The sequence below is a fragment of the Terrapene carolina genome, unplaced genomic scaffold (genome assembly GCF_002925995.2).
Source record: "Terrapene carolina triunguis isolate 2854851 unplaced genomic scaffold, T_m_triunguis-2.0 Scaffold85, whole genome shotgun sequence".
Classification (NCBI taxonomy): Eukaryota; Metazoa; Chordata; order Testudines; family Emydidae; genus Terrapene; species Terrapene triunguis.
In genome coordinates this window covers 3,488,541-3,511,276 of record NW_020664436.1, presented here as the reverse complement: position 1 = coordinate 3,511,276, position 22,736 = coordinate 3,488,541, and the positions used below count along the sequence as shown (strand labels likewise).

General features: G+C 44.2%; 1 protein-coding gene across 1 annotated transcript in view; it reads left to right on the top strand.

The window, feature by feature from the left end:
• DAAM2 (dishevelled associated activator of morphogenesis 2) overlaps positions 1 to 22,736 on the top strand; it is a 214,619-nt gene that overhangs the window by 137,760 nt on the left and 54,123 nt on the right. Inside the window, exons 6-10 of the mRNA XM_029911034.1 lie at positions 7,099 to 7,432; positions 18,661 to 18,771; positions 19,890 to 19,993; positions 21,878 to 21,944; positions 22,681 to 22,711. Coding sequence (XP_029766894.1) covers positions 7,099 to 7,432; positions 18,661 to 18,771; positions 19,890 to 19,993; positions 21,878 to 21,944; positions 22,681 to 22,711 — 647 coding nt within the window. The remainder of the gene's footprint in view (positions 1 to 7,098; positions 7,433 to 18,660; positions 18,772 to 19,889; positions 19,994 to 21,877; positions 21,945 to 22,680; positions 22,712 to 22,736) is intronic.

The following is a 22,736-nucleotide window of genomic DNA, read 5'->3' as shown; positions in this document are numbered from 1 at the left end:
TGGGGCGGCCAAGGGAGAGGGGCGGCACCTGCGGCAATTCGGGGGCAGCAGGTCCCTCACTCCCTCTAGGAGCGAAGGACCTGCTGCTGAACTGCCGCCGCCGATCGCAGCTTTTTTTTTTTTTTCCCAATTGGCGGGGGGGGGCGGGGGTTTTTTTTTTTTTTTTTTGCTTGGGGCGGCAGAAATGCTGGAGCCAGCCCTGGTTCTGAAGCGAAAGCTCCAAGTGGCACCAAGAGAGGAACCACAAAGGTACTAACTCCCACTGAAACCATCCACCTTTGTGAATGCCACCTCCAAGAGCGTTGGGAACCCAGGTGGATGGCAATTGAGAAGAATCTCTTTCTCACGTGTTCCTGCAAAGCCAAATGGCTGAGTTTTGCATGTCTGTGCCCTTCATGATGTTGCAACATTTTTTTGTGAGCACGAATTATATAGACGTGTGGACTTAGTAAAGGGTCAAATTGAATGTGATTGATGCAGTTACACCAGCGATAATTCTGGAGCATGTTCCAATTAACCAAACCAAACAGCTGGGAGCAATGATTGAAATAGAGGTTGTTTTCTCCCTTTATGCAGAGGGTTGTACAGCTGGCTGGGTGGTGCATGTGCATGCATGCACAGCTTCCTCCAAAGCATCAGGTATTAGTCCCTGGGGGAGGCAGGATGGAGTCATTGATGGACCAGTGGCTTGATTCATTATGGCAAATCCTAAATCGTCGTAACTATAACAGGAAGCCAGTCCTCTCTTGTCAGGATTTGTTTTCTTCCTCCCTCCATGCAGGAAAGCATAGTCCACTCAAAGCTCCTGAAAATGTGACCCTGTAAGAGAGCAACAAAAAGGGTGTGTTGTTTGCCATGTCATCCATAAATCTGAGTCCTGCCCCTCACACACTCTAATAATCTGCTGTGTATGTCAAGTGGGGGCAGTGTGAGAAAGCAGCTAATGCCATGTTATCTCAGGAAAAATCCAGAGAGTAGGAAATATGTTAATCTGAGGAGAAAGAACCCACTGTTCTTTGCTTTGCTTGATACAGGCCCCATTAAGAATTCACTAGGGTGCTAACTACCTGCTTTCCAGGAGCAAAAACAACTTTTATTATGATGCTTGTTCTCTGTTCTGCAGGGATGTGAAGGGAACATCTAAAAAGCAGACTATGTTACTGGTGCAGCCTTCCTACAAGGCCTCTCTCTTGAAAGAGCTCTATAATTCTGAGTGCTTCGTGACACGCTGGGAATTCTGGATTCAGGTTTCAATCCCTCAAACTTTGGAGTTTTTTAGATCCAGGGATTTATTTTGGCCCATTAGAGAGAGAGAGAGGCTGGCCACTTGCAAAGTCCAGAGCTGGCTCTAGTTTTGGAATCAAGTTCAGGAATGTTCAGGTCTTGGATTTTGGTTTGGGACCCTCTCTAATTATAACTAGAGTGGGGACACCAGCAGATAGGAGGCTTCAGATCTGAGCTTTAGGAAAGTGAATCTGGATGCAGAGCCGGTATTGTGATTTGGGCTTGTCTTGATTATAAACCAGACAGGAACGCTGACAAACCTAATGCCCCTGGGCTACTCATGGTTTTTCCTAAGTATAGCCACCAATTAGAATTGGTGAAACATCTCCCAGAACATCTATTTGTGTTGCGCTCTGAATGTAAAGGAACCTCTATGCACTCGCATCTTCTTTTTGAGGCAGTAAGCAAATGGCCCATCACTTTAGCCTTTGGTCTTCCTCGGGCTGGGTGAGTGCATGCTCAGGTACTGGATGAGCATGCAGCTTTTAAGTGGAGAAGGGAGACTATGACTTATTGACCTGCTGGAATATTGTTCTCAAACTTGTTCATGATTTGAATCCATATTCAGCCCCTTGCCATCTGACTTCATCTAATGTAACCCAGAATCCTTTGTGGCAGTTTTGACAGAACTTCGTAGGAAGTGCTGTACTGTGACATACAGCACCTCCTCTGTCGTGAGTTTCAGGGCAGTGTAGCTGAAAGTAGTGAAATGATTTGGAGGATGTTGTTGGCATCTGCGGACAACCTGCTTGCAAGTGGCCATCTAATCTTGACTGCCTGTATTCTAGTCGCACAGCAAAGAACACAATACAATGCAAATTGACTTCAAGGATAAACAGGAAACATGGCAGCTTGCCACAACTTCCCCACTCTTAGGCCAGGTGCTGGTGTTTCAACCCACATGTCAATAGCTGCTGTGAAAGAATGTAATCAATCCTTTGCATTGGTGCAGATCTATTTTGAAGCGTATTCAATGAAATTGACAGACTTTCATCATGTCAGGTGAATACATTTATGGCAGCAAGCGGTGGAGCGAGACATTTCCATGGGCTTGAGTGTCCAGCTCAAACATATTCACTGCCACCAATGAGTTTCCTTCTATCCTTCAAGAAGGCCTTTCCAATAAGATCCCACTCCCAATCTCCTGGGGGAGGGGGGTATGTGAGTGGGGTAAAGGAAGTGTCTTCAGCCAAAGATCAGATTTTCAGGGCTTTCTCAACCAGTCCTGTGCTGCTTCAGCTGGGTCTCTCTGACAACAGGCATTCATTTAATTTGTTTATAATAATGAGCATTTGCACCAGCATCAATGAACTGTCGCATAAAGCGTTCCCTCTTAAATTGCTGACAGTGGCTTAGAACCTTTTTTTCCCATAGTTAAGCAAAGCCAAATTTTGAGTTAAGTCCGTGTCTCAACTAATTTCCAATGACTCGATTTGTTAGCTGCCAAACAGGCCTTGTGCCAATGCCCGATCAGCAAGCCAATTCCTTCTTTGACGAAAAGGATGCGGGGGTGGGGGAGCCACAGCTACATCAGATCCCTTCTGTAAGCAGCTCTGTACATAGGCCTTCAAGATACCAGTCTTTTTAGTTGAATTTGGACATGAATCCCATTTTCCAGGCCGTTTCTTTTCATTAGATCCCCGAGCAACATGGCAAATGAAAACCGAAACTTGTATCAAATGGAATGAACAGAATCTTTCTGCAGAGGGCACAGGATACTGATGGGGTGCCTTGGTTGCTTACCTGTAGGCATCTCTGTAAGAGGAGTCACTGAACAAAGTGTCCCCATGTGGATATGTACTTTCTAATACTGTAGAACGGAGTCCCTTTAACTGGGATAGCCATCTGTAAAATTTGAAATGATACACACCTGCATCTCGGGCATCTTTGTGAGGCTTAATTCAGTAAAGCACTCTGCTTTTCGATGAAAGTGCAATAGACATTCCATTTATAATAAACCAGTGTGTCTGTCTCAGTGCTTAGGAGCAGCCCTACAATAATAAATAAGTGCATGGATCTCGGTAGCAGCTGTATAAAAATAAGCCATTGCATGCATCCCAGTGCTCAGGAACAACCATAACTTTCAAGAAAATATGTATTGTAAGGAAACGGATTTTAATTTAAAGTTCCTCAAAGATTATTACTAGAATCGGTGAGAGAACAGCTTTGCTCTTCGTATTTCAGCACTTGAATATGGAAGTGCAGCAGCACAGTGAAAATGAAAGTTGATGAGGGGCACGAGAAGTTAACCCAACTTTCTGGAATCTTGGGAGAGTTTTGGTTCAAGTTTGAGGGCAAGGGGAGAAAGATCTTATTTAATCTGAATTATCAGCAATAAATGTCATCACTCTTCTGCCCTGCTCCAACCCTATTTTACCCAGTCTTAAAATAAATGGAGGTCGGGCTCTCTTTATTTTGGCTTGGTTTAGCCATGTGTCACTCCTGTGTACTTTAGCTGATCACTAATCTATCCAGCAAATGCAGCCTATTCTGCTTTGAATTTCAGGCAGGGCAGAGGTCCAAGGTTTGTCAGGGTTGTGCATGCCTCCTGATCCAAAGGCACTGTTGCAGCTAGCCTGGGAAACATCGCCTTGACTGTCAGTAGGGTGGGAACATCCTGCCCTCCCCACGCGCCTTCCCCCTCCCCACCCCCCCGGTTTATGTTCTTTCCGTCTTTCCCAAGCTGTGTCATTTCTCACAGTGAGGCTGCAGCACAATCTGTACAGGGATAGATCAGAGAATAAGACACAGCCATGGGGAAAATCACTGCCACATAGGCCCTGTCTACATTAGGATGAGAGGTGTGTTGTTAGGCTATGTTAGCTAATATTCAAATTAAAATGTTTTAAAACCCTAGTGTAGAACCCTGTTTTTAACATGAATTGCGCTGGTCAAGCAAAAACCTACAAGGAGCCTAGGGTTTAATTCAACCAATTTGGCACCTATTTAAAGCAGATGCTGCCTTGTCTACGCTGGAACTTGAGAATGTGTTACACAGGGCACGTTAGCAAACATGTTCTGACATCACACCTTTAAATCTCCATCTAAAACAAGGCCCTCATGTGCAACATATGGGGCATGTGGGAGGCAAATTGTACACGCACATAACACGATGATGGCACTCTTCCCTAGAAACTCGACTGCATGCCTCGTACATGCACAAGCATGTACGTGTGTGTGTGTGTGCATGCGCCTATGTACACACACACGCACAAGAGCACTAAGCAAATGTGATGATATAAATGGCATTCAGCCTAGGAGCTGAACTCTCCCATCTCTGTCTTGCATGCATCATGCGGGCCAAATAAATACACAATGAGAATGACATTTAGCTCATGAGCTGGACTCCCCCATCTCTCTCTCTCTCTCACTCACACATACAATTTATAGCTTTTCCTGATGACAGGGCACTAAGTGTTTTGACAAGGGAAGGTGACAATCCTAGCTTTATTCCTGCGTCTGATGTCAGCTGAGATTGGGAGGTAGTCAAGTTTGCTTCCTATTGAGTAACAGAGATTAGCGTTTTGCTCTCTGGACCAGATAGGATACAGGAAAATCCCGACATTGTTTGAAACTTCATCGTTAATCAAGGTCTATAACATTAATCTCTTTCCTGCACCTACCCTCCTGCTAGAGTGACCTCACCCTAGGAATCCTAGCAACGTTTCTCTGCCATTAGATTTATTTGGGTATTATGCTTGTGAGAATGTCACTGTGCCTTTCACAAATTATTTGTCACCTCGCCTTCAGAGCTGGGCTGGCAGAGGTAAATGAAAGTCACAGTGACTTGTATGTCTCGCACCAATAGCCGGTGCTCCATCTGGAAGTGGAATTCAGAAACCCTTGACTGACCAGGCTCTGAGTGATTTTCTTGAACCACTGGAGAATGCTGTGTCCTCAGGGTGGCATCAGTCTTAGCCTCCTCTCAGCCCTGGAGCTATTAGGATGGCAATGCTTTTGCCACTGGGTTTTGGTAATGAGTTTGGCAAGCCCTTGGATTCACAAAGAAACTTGGCAAGAATCACCGTGAAGAAATAGTTTTGAAGTAAATACGTTAGGACTCAGAGCTGATGATATGTGTTGTACCATCCTATTCAGGCTAGAAAATGGAGAAAGTTTCAGGCCCTTCTGGGACACAGCTGGCGAAACATCTAAAAGTGATCATTTCATGGCCATCTGCTAGTCTGCACAAAATGATTTTGGTCTCAGTCCAATTCTCAGTGGACACATGTATGACAGACACAGCACCACCACAGTTGGCCACGACTGCCTAAATTGCAGTCTCGGCAGAGAGGCCAGCAACCGAATGGGTCACAGATCCTGAACTACCCGTTAGTTTTCTTGCAACCACTTAGAATAACAAAAAGGGGTGTTCGGTGTCTTCCTGAATTCCTGGTGCACTCTGTGTGGTCTTTCCATCTACCTGGGGGAAGAGGGGCTTCTCTTCCCGTTGCTCATACAGATAGTTAGGATGGTGCACCCAAAAGACAAGTAATTTGTGATCAGAGCAGTATGAAACTTGACAGTTTTGCTGAGCTGAGTTAATGAAATCCCTCTTCTCATTGTTGGTGCATGTGTGTTTGGCCCCTTCTAAAATTTGCTTTGAAGTTCAGGTTTGAACAAACCTCAGAGCAAAACTCATCTGAAACCACCAGGTTTTGCCTGGTTTCTGCTCAGAACTGTTGGTCCAAGTAAGCTGAAAGTTGGCAAACTGTCTAGTATATCTGGCCCAACTTTCAGGTAGGCCATGACATTTTCTGTGTGGTAAAGTGGAGTACCAACCACAGGACTGGCTGACCTATTTCTAATGTGCATTGTATACTAATACATCATTGAAGCTCAGGAGTGTTCTTGTGCACAGAGATGAGAACTGAAAGCAATGACACACACACTTGGAGCCGCTCAGTGTTCACAAGTTGGACAGGGAACTGGATGGGATCCTGTTCACTTCACTTTGCCTAGGACCCCAAATTATTAAGCCTACTGGAAACTCACAGTGAAACTCAGCTAAAACCAATGGGGTGAATTTGTTCCCAGTATTATTCCACTGACTTCAATGGACTCAGTTAACTTCAGTGGATTAATTCCAGGGATAAACTGACCCATCATGTTTTTATCTTTGGTTTGAATGAAACTATAGACCCCTCCTTGGGCTTTTTCTATGTTGTATCCATCAAGATTAGTGCATGATCTTTATCTGAAACCAGACACGTTTTGCCTGGTTTCATAATGAAAGTTTGACACAGAACCCAGTGACTTGAAAAGTGACCCAAAACTTGTTCCAACACCGCTTTATTCCATGCTGTTCCTTCTGCAAATTCACTGTCTACATATCTAGTCTATTTGTGTCCTCATGCCAGACCCTGGTGGTATCCATGGTGGTCATTGTGTCTGCTCCCTTCTTAAGCACATCTCCTGCCAGCAGAGATTATACAAGCCATTTTTGGAGTTTTGCCTGATCCAGGACTGTGGGCCCTATAGATTTTGCCAGTATATAGGAATCTTTTCACCAGCCATTGAAATGCAGCAGCCGTTGAGATTGAACGTGGTAGTTATTATACAGTAACACTGTCCAAGCACACAGGACAGGGGAAACAAAAGGTGGGATTTGAAGCAGACAGAATGCAATTACCTAAATTAGAAAATGACCATGACAACAAGACTGACCGTCTGTTTGCAACGTGTTGCCTGGAATCATCTGGAGTTATCTAGGCTACCAATTGCTCTGTTCTTAGGATCATAGTTCCATAGTCTATTAATTTGATGCCTATTGTACAATTTGCCTTAATTCTGTTTTCCTCCCTTTCCCTTCAGGTTTGTGACCAGGTTTATTGAGCTGGATGGCCTGACCTGTTTGTTGAACTTCCTGAAGAGCATGGACTATGAGACTTCAGAGAGCCGCATACACACATCCGTTATAGGGTGTATCAAGGCACTGATGAACAACTCCCAGGGACGGGCACACGTCCTGGCCCATCCAGAAAGTATCAATATCATCTCCCAGAGCTTACGGACTGAGAACATCAAGACCAAAATCGCTGTGCTGGAGATCCTCGGGGCTGTGTGCCTGGTGCCGGATGGCCATAAGAAGGTCCTACAGGCCATGCTTCACTACCAGGTCTATGCTGCAGAGAGGACAAGATTCCAGGTATAAACACGCTCAGCCAACAATGCCCAACACCATGCATCTTTGAAAAGGGTGATTTATACTTCTACACAGTGTATAACATTGTCAGAGGCATAAAGTCCATTTTCCTCACCTGGACTTTGGATCAACCAAAGTAGTGTCAACTCCCCCACATAGATTATTTATCTATTCTACATATTCTACAGTCAGTCACTGCTATCAATGCTGATTTAAAGCTACTGTGCTTTACCTTAAAACTGAGTCTTGCTGTATTAATGACAGGCTTTCAGTAATCTCACACTCTAACCTAGACTGATGTCATCTATTGGGTGCCCGTTACCATACTATTTAAGTGCCAATAGCATAAAAGCCCCAGGGGCTTCTGTAATGCTTTTAAGGTCAATTCTGTCATAATGCAGAAAGTATGGAGTCAATGATCTATAGCAAAAGCCATTAATAAGCCAACATTTACCAGTTGTTACCCCCACAGTTAGCACAGATATTTCCTGTTCAAAGTATAAAGGAAGAACTCAGAAAGATAGATTACTGACTTTCTAGTTGTGGGGATTATAAATTGATGCCATGACCTGCCTCTTCCTAATGAAACAACCGTCTTGATGAGGAGAAACCTTGTGAGCGGCTGAGAGAGAGTACAATGGTTAGTGTGCTATAGTCTGCATGTAAGAAAAAGAAAGGACAACCTTAAATCTCGCTCGTTTTCTGGTAATTAGCCTAACTGAGGAAGCCTTTCTGAAGCTTGAGATTGTTTACACTGGAGGCGCTTTGGGGTGACCTCGCGTGTTTGGCAGTAATTCACAGCCCTGGCAACTTTCAATCAGATTTTAATTCTTTGTCCTAACTTGACCGAGCTGATCTGCTGAATAAACCCATATGCTGTAGCAATCCCAAGTCAACTCAAGTGCCTCCTCTGTGTATATCTTTTTATTTGTCTCAAACTGTAAATGACTGGGATGATAAATCATTGCTGGGCTAGTGTATGGTAACACATCTCATCTTATACAGCTGGGCCTTTGAGAAGTCACATCTAATGATTCACAAAAGCTCTTGTGAGCCTGGGGGAACTTACTTACTATCTCATCCATGAATGAACGGAATGCACAAATAATTGCCTTTGTCAAATGTTTTTGCATTGGGTGGGAGGGGGCACGAGGAAGAAAGATAAGTGTTTGCTTCCTCTTTTTAAAAAAAAACATGTGGTTAGCAGCAGGGATATGCTCCTGCTTACTAATTTTGTAAAGCCTATGTCCAGAAACTGGAATGGCATTTTCCAGAGTTCTCTCCAACAGGTTGAACCCAAGCAGTTCTTATCTTAACTCTGAAGAAGTCTTCAAATACCTACCACTGCCACTGTCCACCCATTTAAGTCTCTCAGTGGATCAGTGGTGGCATCCCAAGTGAACATGGTCCGTGCTCAGTAAAAGGCAAGGAAGGAAGCTGATGCCACACTTTAAGGTTCTCACTTAAGAATGCCTGTGACATAAAGCTTCATATCTCATCTGTCAAGTGTGAAGCACTGTTACCCTCTAGTCCTGGCCTTGGCTCAGAGTGGTCTTGCAGTTCCTTGACAGCCAGGCCAAGGAAGAGGGATATGAATGTCTCTGCTTTACTGGGAGATCTGGAGTTTTCACTAAGGGGGTGAGGTGGCTGAGCCCAAGGAGGCACTAGACAAGCCAGCTTGTGCCTTTACTGTATGTGCCTGGGAGATAATAGAGGACTGAGTCTGGATTTAATACAATAAAACAACGACAACGCCCTTTCTGAGCAACTCTTCACTCTGGGTCTTGGATCTGCACCTTTATAACCAAGACTTTGCAAATACTTCACAGCTCCTTTGGCTTCCAAGGACAATTTTGGTGGGAAATGTCTCCTATCACCTGAGCATTTAATAGCATCTCTCAGTGCATGAGTTCTCTGAAGGGTTTAAAGCTTCCTGCTTTAGGTAGATTCCAACCCATTGCTCTCTAACTCCCTCCTCAGAAATTCTCTCTTAGCCTATAAAACCAACTCAGAATTCCCCCAAACCGGGATCTGGCAGCAACACAATTAAGCCATTAGAATTCTTCTTGAGTAGTGGAAGCTAATCAAAAGCAAACTCTACACAGGAGGAACAGGAGACGCATATTCTGAACATGCAGAATGGAAACAAATTGCTCTGGCTCCATTGTTCTTCATGACAAAAGATGAAATTGTGGATTGGCCTCATGAAAAAGATGTCTGGGACCCCCCCAAAGGCTCTGCTCTGTTTTCACATAGATGATGAGACAATAGGCTATTTAAGGAAACAGTAGATGAGCCAAAGAGGAGGATGATTTCAGCATCTCAGGCTTGGAAGCTGACAGAAATGGGACCATTAGGTCCATAGACAGTGGGGAAGATTGAGCTTCTCTGGAACCTGGCCTGAGCTCAGTCTTTGTCATAGATTCTAAGGCCAGAAAGGACAACTCTGATAATCTTCTAGTCTGACCTCCTGCATAACACAGGCCATAGAACTTCCCTGAAGTAATTCCTGTTTGAACTAGAGCAGATCTTTCAGAAAACATCTCACTGCTGTGTCTTACAGAGTAATTTAAAGATGAAAAAGATCTAAAACTCTGGCATGCTCATTAGATTTTGTTTTGCTTTAGAATGGAATTTTGTGCTGGTGAAAGGTGCTGGATTGACAGCCCTAGATGGGAACAGAGGAGAGTTACAATACAGGCAGCAGCTGTGCAAGACTTGATTCACTGCCTCACTACTGTGCTTCAGCCCTCATCGCCTGGGACCAGCTAGTGAAATGAGTTCATGGGCTATTTACTTTGTAGGATTCGCTGCTGAAACTGCCAAGAGGGGTGCCACTTGTGATGGCATGTTGACTCGTAAGGAAACCTGGGACTGGATTGAGACCTGACAATTCATTTCACACAAGGCATCAGATGGTTATCACCTTTTGGCCAGTACTGACTCAGGTTAGGTTGAAACCAGTGACGTAGGAGTGAAAAGCTCCCTATGCCTTTACCAGTCCCCTGAGCCAGTTAGTCCGTCCCTCCTTGACTTTTCATGGCTTCCTTGTAAGAACAAACATTCATCACTAATAATGAAGACCATGATCTATATTCAGTGACTCTGAGAGTGGCCTTTCCCTCCCACTCCACAACATGTGCTTTCCCCCAGTCACCATCCTGACAGCAGTGGTACATAATTTCCTTTTTCCCCTTCCCCTCTTGTTGCTTCCTGACCCCTCTTCTTGTTGAAATCCTCATGCTCCATCTCAGCTGCTCACTGGTTTTGGATTTAGCATGTTCCCAATAGCACCAGCAATGAATATCAGAGTTTCTCTTTCTCCTTGATCTTCTTTGGCAACCTCTCTCAATAGCAGATGATTCAAGGAGTCAGTGAGTAAATGTGAGACAGCTGTTGCTGGAACCATTTTCTCCCAGAGAACTGTGAGAGAGTTTTATTTTCCCTTCTCCCTGTTTCTTTTCTTGTCTTGGTGGAATTCCTTAATGGATTTTCTTTTCCCCCCCACTTCCTCACAAGAATGAGGAAGTGAAGGTCAGCTTTATTTATTGGCAGCTGTCTAAAACTTAAGCATCTGCATAACTCACTACTGACAGCTTCAGATTGGAGCACTGATTATTTCCCACTTGCATGTGCCTAAGTGACATGGATTAGTGTGTGATCACACATTTAACTCTGAACCAAATAAAATTGTATTCTCCTTGTTACAGGTTGCTGCTCAGTCTTAAGTCATCTCTGGTCTTCCAGGCATGATTGTTACTGCCCGGAATGCCTAGTATAGTACCACACAGACCCCAACAAATGAAGAAGTAGCAGGGAGATTACAAAGGGAAAGTTGGTACTTTGGGCCAATTTCTTACTTTAGTTACGTTGCTATAACCAAAGTACTTTGGTTATGTTGCTATAACTCTTTTCACTTGAATAGAGTTACTCCTGTTTTATACCAGTAGAACTAAGATCAGAATCCAAACCATAGTCTGGACTCAACTGTTGTAACTCCATTGAAATCAGTGTAGCTGCACCAGTTTACACCAAATGAGGATCTGGCTCCACCACTATAAATTCTACTGAAATGCATTTGTGAAGATGGATTATTTTATGGGACCTTGAAGAAAATGTAGACAATTCTTTTGGTAAAACTAGGGGTTAGTGTGTTTAAATTGGAAAATTTCACACTTGGGTCCTACTAGAAACTACAGCCTGAACTACTGACTCTTCGTAACCAAGACATCATTCCATCTACAATGGGTCTGACTCTGACCTCACACTGGTACTAATCTGGTGTAACACTCATGGCTTCAATGGAGTAATTCCTGATTTATTTGATTTTTGGAACAAATTGGTCCAGGTGACTTCAATTTAATTTATCAGATGGTATTCACCCAAGAGTTTTAAAAGAACTCAAATGTGAAATTGCAAAACTACTAACTGTGGTATGTAACCTATCACTTAAATCAGCTTCTGTACCAGATAACTGGAGGATAGTTAATGTGATACCGATTTTTTAAAAAAAGGCTCCAGAAGCAATCCTGCTAGTAAGCCTAACTTCAGTACCAGTTTCAAGCATTTTGCCTGTCAGACACATGGATGAACACTATTTGTTGGTGAAGGAGTCAACACAGGTTTTATAAAGGGAAATTATGCCTCAGAAATCTATTTGAATTCTTTGAGGGGTCAAAAACTATGTGGACAAGGATGATCGAGTGGTTATAGTATACTTGGACTTTCAGAAAGCCTTTGATAAGGTCCCTCACTTAGGGCTCTTAAGCAAACTAAGCAGACATGGGATAAGAGGGAAGGCCCCCTCATGGGTTGGTAACTGGTTAAAAGATAGGAAACAAAGGGTAGGAATAAATGGTCAATTTTCACAATGGCGAGAGGTAAATAATAGTATCCCCCAGGGATCTGTATGGGGGCCAGTGTTGTTCAACATATTCATAAATGATCTGGAAAAAGGGGCAAACAGTAAGGTGCTAAAGTTTGCAGATGATACAAAATTATTCAAGATAGTTGAGTCCAAAGCTGACTGCAAAAAGTTACAAAGCAATGTCACAAAACTTGGTGACTGGGCAACAAAATGGCAGATGAAATTCAATGCTGATAAATGCAAAGTAATGCACATTTGAAAACATAATCCCAACTATACTTACAAATTGATTGTGTCTAAATTAGCTGTTACCACTCAAGCAAGAGATCTTGGAGTCATTGTGGATAGTTCTCTGAAAACATCTGCTCAATGTATAGTGGCAGTCAAAAAAGCTAACAGTGTTAGGAACTATTAGGAAGGGGATAGATAATAAGACAGTAACTATCATAATGCTACTATATAAATCCATGGTATGCCCAGATCTTGGCTATTGCATGTATTTCTGATTGCCCATTTCAAAAAAGATCCATAGATATGGAATTGATACAAAGAATGGCAATGCAAATATTTAGGGGTATGCAACAGCTTCCATATGAGGAGAGATTAGAAAGACTGGGACTAGTCAACTTGGAAAAGAGACAACTAATGGGGGATATTATAGAGGTCTTTAAAATCATGAATGGTGTGGAGAAAGTGAATAAGAAAGTGTGTTTTAGCCATTTACATAACATGAGAGCCAGGATTCAGCTAATGAAATTAATAGGCAGCAGGTTTAAAACAAAAAAAAGGAAGTATTTCTTCACACAATGTACAGTCAAGCTGTGAAACTTGTTGCCAGAGGATGTTGTGAAGGCCAAAAGTATAACTGGATTCAGAGAAGAACTAGATAAGTCCATCAATGGCTATTAGCCAAGATGGTTAGGGATGCAACCCCATGCTCTTAGTGTCCCTATGCCCCTGACTGTCAGATGCTGGGACTGGATAACAGGGAATGGATCACTTGATGATTATCTGTTCTGTTCATTCCCTTGGAAGCATCTGGCATTGGCCACTGTCGGAAGACAGGATACTGGGCTAGGTGAATCACTGGTCTGACCCAGTATGGCCGTTCCTAGGTTTTTACACTAGTCTTGGAGGAGAATCAGGCCACATATCTCCAGATTTCACCCTTCTGATGCTCTCCACTGCTAAGACTTCAGTCATCTTATTTCACTGTTGCGACCTCCTCCCTTCCAGCTTCCCCCATCTCCCAACCCTTCAGCTTGACCAGAATGCCACTGTCAAGATTATCTTTCTCTTGTCAGATGCATCACTGGTTTTCTCACTCCTTTTACTGCTAATAGAGTTCATGTTTCTCCTTTTCCCTTTTTTACCAGCCTTTATCTCTTGTTTCCTTCAGTAGACCCTTCCCATTCCCTCATGTTTGCCCCAGCTTCTTTCCTGAGCTGAGCGGTCCCTTTGCCCATTCTGTAACTTTTTTCATGCTTTCCTTTATGCCTGAACCATTTTTTATTAATATATGACATGCCCCGTCTTTTCCTCTTTTATAATGCTCCTGAAACCCAACCAGCTTTTGGAAGTATTCCACCTCTAATGTCCACACTCCTCTATGGGACTGGGTCTCTTCCAGTTTGTGTGATGCTGCATCCTCTTGTGCCAGTTAGGTGGAGGTTTTCAAAGCCACCAAGGGGATCTGGACACCCCCAATACCCATTAAAATTAATGGCAATTGGGCAATCAAACCATCTAGGTGACTTTGAAAATCTCAGGCTTAGTCTGCAAGTTCCTCCAGGGAGAGTTTATTAGCTTCATCTGGGTCACTGGCATGGGCAGAGCAACACCAGTGCTATATATGAGAACCACCTGATTTATCTGCGTAGAGCAGGCATGAATAAATGCAGTGCACACCTGAGGACACAGAGGTCATACCTAATAGTAATAAATATAAATGAATCTATTTAACACTCAGGTTTGGGCTGTGGAACCCCTATCTATTTTCTTAAAGTTTGCTCCTCTTTGCCCATAGTGTATGGTGACAGATGTTTTGTCTCCTCCCTGTTCCAGGCTGAACATGCCTCTGCTCCATCCAGTTCCTCTTTAGAACATACTTCTTCCACCACCCCATAAACTTGTTCCATAAAAGAAGAAAGAAAATATGGAAAACAAAGCAACAAACACTGAACAAAAATCATGAATGAACAAGACAAATTTTAAGCTTCACCGCGTGGTTTCTTTCCTTTCTCTTGCATCCAGTCCCACTAGTGGATGCTATTTCTATTTGGTCTCTGACTCATTGTGTGACCATGGGTGAGTCGCTTAACCTCTCAATGCCTCAGTTTCCCCCTCTATAAGATAGAGATAATGGCACTGACTTACCTTTGTAAAGTGCTTTGAGATCTGTGAATCATAAGTGTTCTGCATACGGAAAGTACTCATTTATACATAGCTTTATTTATATTTGATTCTCTTTGAGGCAAGGACCCTATTATTGTTTTATAACTCTTCCATGATGTGCCCAGTGCATTGCTGGCACTAATAATAATTATGGTTGCCATCTTCCAAGGTTTTTCCAGTGGGACAAACTCATTGTCTCTGGGCATTGTAACGTTTGTGCATCTTAACAACACACTCGTGCTTTGATTCAGTCTTATCATTTTGCAAAGTGGTGATGCCAGTCTGGCCTGGGAAGATATTTTAGGACACACTAATGTCCTTCATGTCTAGCTTTACATCTGACAGACCTGTCAAAATGTTGAGTCACCCTGCTTTCAGTTCTGAGTGAATCCCGTTGTCAGATATAGGCCAGTGCTTCTCTCTTTATTAAAGCAACTGTTGGTGATTCCAGGCCACCTGACCTTATGCTGTCAAGCCATAATACACTAAGCCACACTCCAGGACTTTCACTGTGTGGTAGCAGAGTCAATATAGGACGTTACTACTCAGCAATCTAGTGCTCTGTAGATTTGCACCCTGTCTGGCCGAGCAGTAACTCACAATGCAGAGAAGCCCTTAGAGTTACTGTGACACGGGAGATGTAGTGTTAACAAATGTCTCCCTGGGTGATAAGAGCTGTTGTCCAGTCACTGTCTAGAATCACAAGAGTAGCAGCAGTATCTGGTTTTCATGTTTAAAGAACGGGAGTACTTGTGGCATATGCATGTGCATCCGAAGAAGTGGGTTGTAGCCCACGAAAGCTTATGCTCTAATAAATTTGTTAGTCTCTAAGGTGCCACAAGTACTCCTGTTCTTTTTGCGGATACAGACTAACACGGCTGCTACTCTGAAACTTTTCATGTTTAGTATCACTAGAAACATTGAAGTGAAGGAATATAGGCAGCTCAGTCTTCTTCCTAAACTAAGCCTTTTCAACTGGCATTCCTTCCAGAGCCCCATCGCCTGGCTTGTATTAAATACTAGCAGTATGGAACAGTGCCCATAGAAGGAGATTTGAGCAATTTGAGATTACACAGTAAAGGGACTAAAAAGAAGTAAATTAAAAAGAAGAAGAATCCTTTATTCCCATTTGATTTGCTTCCACCCCTCAGAGCTCATCCAAACTGCTTTGAGGTTTGCTGCTTACTAAAGGAACCTTATTGGATGTCAGCGATAAGGAACAATAAAATTAAGCGAGGAAAGTTTTTGCTTAAATAGTAAGAAAAACTTTTATAACCATAAAATCAGTTAGTACACAGAGGTGTGGTGAAATCTTCACAGGAAATGTTCAAGTCAAGACTTGAGCATCAGCCACTCCAGAATGGTTAGGGATATTGGAGAACTGCCACACCATGTGGGGTAGAGACTATGACCCTTTAAGGACTTCATGACCTTACAGTGCTCCCTTCTAGATCAAAGTGATGGCAGAGGATGCAATGTTGCTCACCTCACTCAGTGAGCATTTTTGTTGCTGTTACCCTGCAGTCTGCTCTGCCCTGCCCTGCCCTGACTGCTTTTCACATCCTATTCCCAGCTCAGTTGCAGGAAAGGGACAGAGAACTTCAGCAGCTGTCCTTTGAGCTGGATGGCTAGTGGGTCTGGAATGATACTTTATAAATCTTAACATTTAGTCTGTCTCACACACATGTCCTTACCAAACCACAAAAATATATTGTAGACATGGATGAGCATATATCTGCTCCAGCTCAGTGATGTCGTCTCCAAATAATTGATGTTTCTTGACTTTGAACAAAGGGAATTCTGACTGAGGTCAGGTTTGTGCAAAGTTTGGGGGAAAACAAAACAAAAAACTTACTTTTGGAGCTGCTGTTTTAATGGCTGGGGAAATCCTGCCCACGTCATTCCAGAGACCTAAGGCTTTGGATTTCAGTCTCAAAATCTTGGCACAAAATCTGAAGTAACAGAATTAACTTCTCTCTGCTGTTTCTCCTCTGCTTTTTGGACAACTCATGAACTTTGGTTTTGTTGGGTTTGTTTGAAGACTGGTGCCCATTTATTGTGAATAGGGAGCACGGGTGGGTGTCCATTTGAGCAATGGGAAGACATTGTAATTGTTGGATGATCAAACGCCTGGAGCAGAGGCGCTTGCAGCTGGCACAGAAGACAAAGTTCAGACTTACTCGGCCCACTGAGCTGTAGAGAAGATGCTGGCTGTAGAAGGGGCTTAGACATTCAAGCATGTAGTAACATGGAGGCGTATATGCTACGTTCAGTTACAGAAAGAGATGCCAGTGGGTCCTAGGCTGGATCAGAAAGGTGTATAATAAATAAGAGAAGGGATTTAGACCATTATACAAGGCATGTACTCTGTGACACCATATCTCCATAGGGATGTACTTTTCTGGAGGTGACCAGAGTACACGTATTAAACTGATCCCAGGCATGGTGGGCTTGGCTAGGAATGAAAAGCTTTCAGTAGCCAGGGTCCAAAAAGCCACTAAGTAAAAAATGAACTTCCCTACTCAACATCTCTGCTCCGTGTGTGTATTTTAGCCATACCTGCTGAGTGTATTACATTAGCATGTTTTAGTCCTGTTCTCCCTGTACAGCCAAAATACCTTTGGAAGACTGAGCAGGATTGCATTCTCCCCAGTGTATGAGCAGCACAATTGTCAACTGAATTCTGATTGTGGAGCTTTTGTTTTAGTGTTGGTGATGTGAGAGGCAGAAGCTGCACAATTTAGTTATCCTCTTCCCTGTGGAATTTGCAGGTTTGACAGAAGTCATTTTTGGATTTACAAACTGAGCACATTTGCCCTGGAATCTGTGAGAAAGGATACATGAAGAATGACACAAATCACTTATGACTCAAATCAGTTTTTAAGGGAAACTCTACAGCATGAGTTCAAATGGAGTTGAGCCTAACGAGGCTGCAGGGAGCATTTGGCACCAAAACACGTTAACTATGTTCTTTGTTTTAATTCTTCCCTGCCTCACAATAACTTCTCTTGGTGCTTCCAAACCCACTGGTGATATCCCAGAATGCATCATTCTGCAACATCATAAATACCGGATGCCGTGACAGTGATGTGCTCTGAGATATCGCCCGCGAAGCAGGAAGATTTAATAAAGATTAGCTCAAAGATATTTGAGTGCCAAATGCTTCCGTAGCTTGTTTAGTGGGGGGACATCAGCGTGGAAATCTGGGTTTAACTCCACTTCCACTTTAGCTCTGCAGCTCACCTCTAAGCTCTAAAGAGTTTGCAGATGAGTGACCACAGGGGCTCTTCCTGTTGTGTACAAACACATTAAAAGAAGCTTATAAAGACTTGAGCAAAAATCTGCCTTATGTCAACTAAACAGAACCAAGGGAACAAGTGGAAACTAAAACCCCTCCAAGGTCTAGGTGCAATGATACACTTCCAGAGGTTCTTCTCCGCCCAGGGTAGTTAATGTTTGGGATTCTCTATCCCCTGAGGCACTGGCAGAATCCACTGTGCTAGGATTCAAGAAAAGAATGAAAAATTACGTGGATGCCACTAGTATAAATGGGCCAAGAGGCATTAGCCACGGAGATGCTGTCTTGCACGTGCGGAGTTAAACTGACTGGAAGATCTGGGCTAGGGAAGGTCCTCTTACTTCTGCCATATAGCTCATACTGACAGGGACTTTAATGGGAAAGGGGGGTGGGGATTTGCTTTCCTCCAAAGCACTAGGCAGGGATTCTCCATCAGGATCAAGTGGGCATTTTATTATTAATTATTTTTCATGGAGTGCCCCAAATTGTAATGAATGTGGACAGGTAGACGTGGCCCCTCCTCTGAACCACTTACACTCTAAGCAGAGATGTGACACATCAAAGGCAGTCTGACTATGCTAGCCATCCATTCACAAGGCGCTAATGTGGGAGCTGTGCAGTGGAAAGCAATGAATGTTATTAGTCTCTCTCACCTCACCCCTTGTGTTTCAGACATTGCTGAATGAGCTAGACCGAAGCATGGGGCGCTATCGGGATGAGGTGAATCTCAAAACGGCCATCATGTCCTTTATCAATGCTGTTCTGAATGCTGGCGCAGGCGAGGTGAGTCACCACCCTGGAAATTCCATCTACAACAGAGATGTTGCTACTGAATTATTTGCTTTGGAAATGGCTATTAGACCAAGGGGCAAGTCTTAGTGTTATTGAGTGGGTTTAGTTCTTGGAAAAGGGGCTTGACTGGTCATATCAATCCTAACTTACAACGTCTTCCTCACACTTTGCTGGTAACTCCCCCTTGAAGCCCCTCCTGAGCAGAGACTCCCAAATATGCCAGTGTGCATGGTGGTTTTGTGAGGTTCATAGATGGGAACTTCAATGAAGCCTCCAAAATTCTTTTTGCTTGTGACCCAGGCTTGGAAGAGACCTGCTCTTGGCTCATAAAAAAAATGCCGGTTGCTTTGCTCTTCCTCTGTCCCCTGTTGAGCATCTTATAGAGCATTGTTAGGTCTCTGAGGGCTCCCTTCCCAGAAGGATACATGGAGCTGATGCAGTTATATGAGGACTTTTGTTTTGAAGGGGAAACGTCAGAATACACAGTCACCCTAGAATCAGGGCCGGTGCAAGGAAGTTTCACGCCCTAGGCGAAACTTCCAACTTGTGCCCCCCCCCCCCCCCCCCCCCCCCCCCGCCCCCCCCCCGCCCCCCCCCCCCCCCCCCCCCCCCCCCGGCCCGGGGAGCCGTGTGGCACCTCCCCACCCCAGCTCACCTCTGCTCTGCCTCCTCCCCGAGCACACTGCCCCGGCTCTAATTCTCCTCCCTGGCTTGCAGCGCCAAACAGCTGATTGGTGCCGCAAGCCTGGGAGGCAGGAGAAGTCGAGCAGTGACCGTGCGCTCGGGGAGGAATGCCGTAAAAAACAATTGGGGGCACCGCTTTTTGGCGCCCCCAAATCTTGGCGCCCTAGGCAACCGCCTAGTTCACTTTAATGGTAGCACCGGCCCTGCCTAGAATGACACACTGACTGAAGGCCCAGTTTGAACTTGCTTTTTTTGATGGAAGGTCAGGATTGTTGAGAGAAATTCTGAGTGGGAACAGGGAACGTGAGTCTACCTGTAAACTTTTAAAAGCAGGAGAGGTGATATTCAAAGTAGGAATTTACCTTTAAGTGAATCTGTCCAAAATCTTTTGGAGTCTGAGTTGTTTTTTTCTCCCCTTCTGTAAGGACAATTTGGAATTCCGATTGCACCTGCGATATGAGTTTCTGATGCTGGGAATTCAACCTGTTATTGACAAGCTAAGAGGACATGAAAATGCAACATTAGACAGGTGAGTCATGCTACTTGACAATAGATACTCCATTATGGAGCAGTAGTAGCTGTTCCAGAAATAAAGCTTCCAACTGAGTTTCCATTCAACCTTGCTGTTGGGTCTCTCCCTAAAAACCACCAAAAACAAACAAACAAACAAAGGAATAGCATCCTCAGCATTGGCAGATTGGTTATGAGGGCAACATGAAAACTTTTGGACAAAGAGTTCCAGAATTGTGCTTCTAAGAAGTAGATGATCACCAGTAAAAACTGTAAAAACAAACAGAAAACACCCCCACCCCCCCCCCACCAGCCTGATAGGAAAGAGACAGAACCACAGTTCAATAAATACATCAAATCAACATCTAGTCCACAGGGCTAATGTTCTGGTTCTTTAAGTCATATTTAAAAGTTAAGATATTAAAGAGGCTCTCCAGCGTGGCACATCTGCTTTGGTGACTTAATTTAAGTTCTGTAGTTCGCTGCATTGACTGGGGCAGCTTAAATTAGACTCTTCAGAAATCTACAAGCCAAAATAAACTTTTTAGAACTAGGTGATTTGACCGAGTTACCTGAGGATCTTGAGGAGCCTGTAGAAGTTTATCAGATTATAAAGTGAAGCAATGCAGAACACAAACCTTTGGAGGTATGGAGTGTGGTGGTGTGTTGTGGAACAAACTCTCTCCTATGGCCCACCTATGCATGGAGAGGGAATGCCCCCACTGCTGTGCTATTCCCTCTTCCCCGTCCCCCGTTACCCTAGTTCAAACCACTCTCTGGAGGTACCAGGTGGCTTGCAGCGTGGCAGCAGTTTCTGCTGGAATTACATGGATTGGAAGACAGCCAGATCAGGCCCTTACATTTTATATCTAATTTGCAAGACGCAGGCTGTCCCATCAAAACTGGGGTTTCCTTCAAACCTCAATATGGCTGAGAATACTGTGAGTGAGATTTCTACCCAAGGATCAAACCATGACATGCTGCAGCCTGACACTTTGTATAAATACCCGGTTAAATCCAATTGCCTCTCATGAAGGATAGCAAAGGAGCCGCAAGTCTTTGACTCAGAATATTGAAGTATGTTGCTGGGCTTCTTCTTTTACACACATGCCCCATTGTATTAGCACTATGGGGCCAGATTGTGCTCTTATGCTGGTCGAAAGCTGGCCAAATGGCTGAAGTCAGCGGTGTTACTCTGGATTGACACCATTGTACTTGAAATGAGAATCTGGCCCACTAGACTAGTGATGATTCTTTATCCAGTAACCAAGGATGTTCAACAGGAAGTCAGTGGGGCTGCTGGGTCTCACAAGTTACAATGGAGCAAGGTTAGACAAAGAGAGCATGGAGCCCTGGGGGCTAGCGCAGTTTAAGAGGACCCCAAGCACTATGACAAAATGTCTTGTGTTTAATGGAATACTTGAAATTCTCTATGCTACATGTCATAAGCAGAATGAGATTATTCCAGCAGTCTGGCAAGCAAGCAGGGCATGTGGATTTCCCCCTTACGCAGTGAGTGATATTATGTCAGTCAATATACAGCATGTCATATGCCTATTTTATTTTCATGTTTAGGCTCTAAAAGCAGCAATCACCTTGACATAGGGACTTAAATGGGGATTAACAACTTGTTGAACCCCAGGCAATCCACACCTCCCAGTTTGTCATTAAGCCCCATTAAATGCCCTGTCCTCTGAGCCTTACGGTGTAAATATTACAAGGTGTCCGGACAGTCCCATCATTTGGGGGTGGGGGGAGGAGGGAGAAGGGGCTGCCTCATCAAACCTGCCATTATCACAGCCCTCTGTCAGGAAATGGAGTTCCTCTTCTCCCCTGCCACAGCTTTTGTCGAGGTGAGAGTTGTGTCATGTGAGTTGGTTGGATTTGTTTTCCTCTTTCCTAGGCACTTAGATTTCTTTGAGATGGTGAGAAACGAGGACGATCTGGAACTTGCCAAGCGGTTTGATGTGGTGAGTTGCCTCTGTGGGAGCTGGAGTTGCCAGAGGCTGAATATCTGCTTTGGCTGCTGAATGCAAAAGCCTGCGACTTTCCCAAGCAGTCAGCAAGGAACAGCCATGGCTGCTAAAGGGATGATGAATGCTCTTTGCTGTCTCTCATGTACAGAATGGGGACAGTACACGTGAACAATGAAAACATTAAACACTGCCATGGCTCCTGCCAAAGGGCTTGGACAAAGGCATTTTCCTCTCTGCATTGTGCAGAGTTTTCAGGGACAAAAGAGGGCAGGGGTGGCGGGAACTCATTCTCAATAGTCATGGGCCTGAACCAAAATTCTGGATCCAAATATGCCCTCGCTTTGAGAGAGTTCAGCTCTGGGGGTGGCTCAGACCCATCTCCGAGTTTTCCAATAACAAAACCCAGGGTACGTTTCTGAAGGTTGTCACCTGGGCGGTTGTGGAGACAGGGTGGCATTTTAGAGGAGATGGGTGGGGGGAGGGGCACATACGTTGTAGGGAGGGGAAGAGTAGGTGGAGCAAGGTCAGAGGCATGTCGTCCCACCTTTCCAGCCTCCCAACCCTTTTGGGAATTGTTCCTTACTGCCACTGCAAACGGGTGTGGCAGTGCTGATCCCAAAGGCCCACCTGACTCCCTATCTGCCAGCCCCCTTCTCACTGAAGCCCCTCTGCTGGGTCATCGCAAAGGGATTCCTGCTTTTTGCGGTCTGCTCATCTCTCTTGTTTAAAGAGTTTTCACTCCTGGATCCATCTTCCACTCTGTATGTTTCTCTTCCTCTCTCTCAC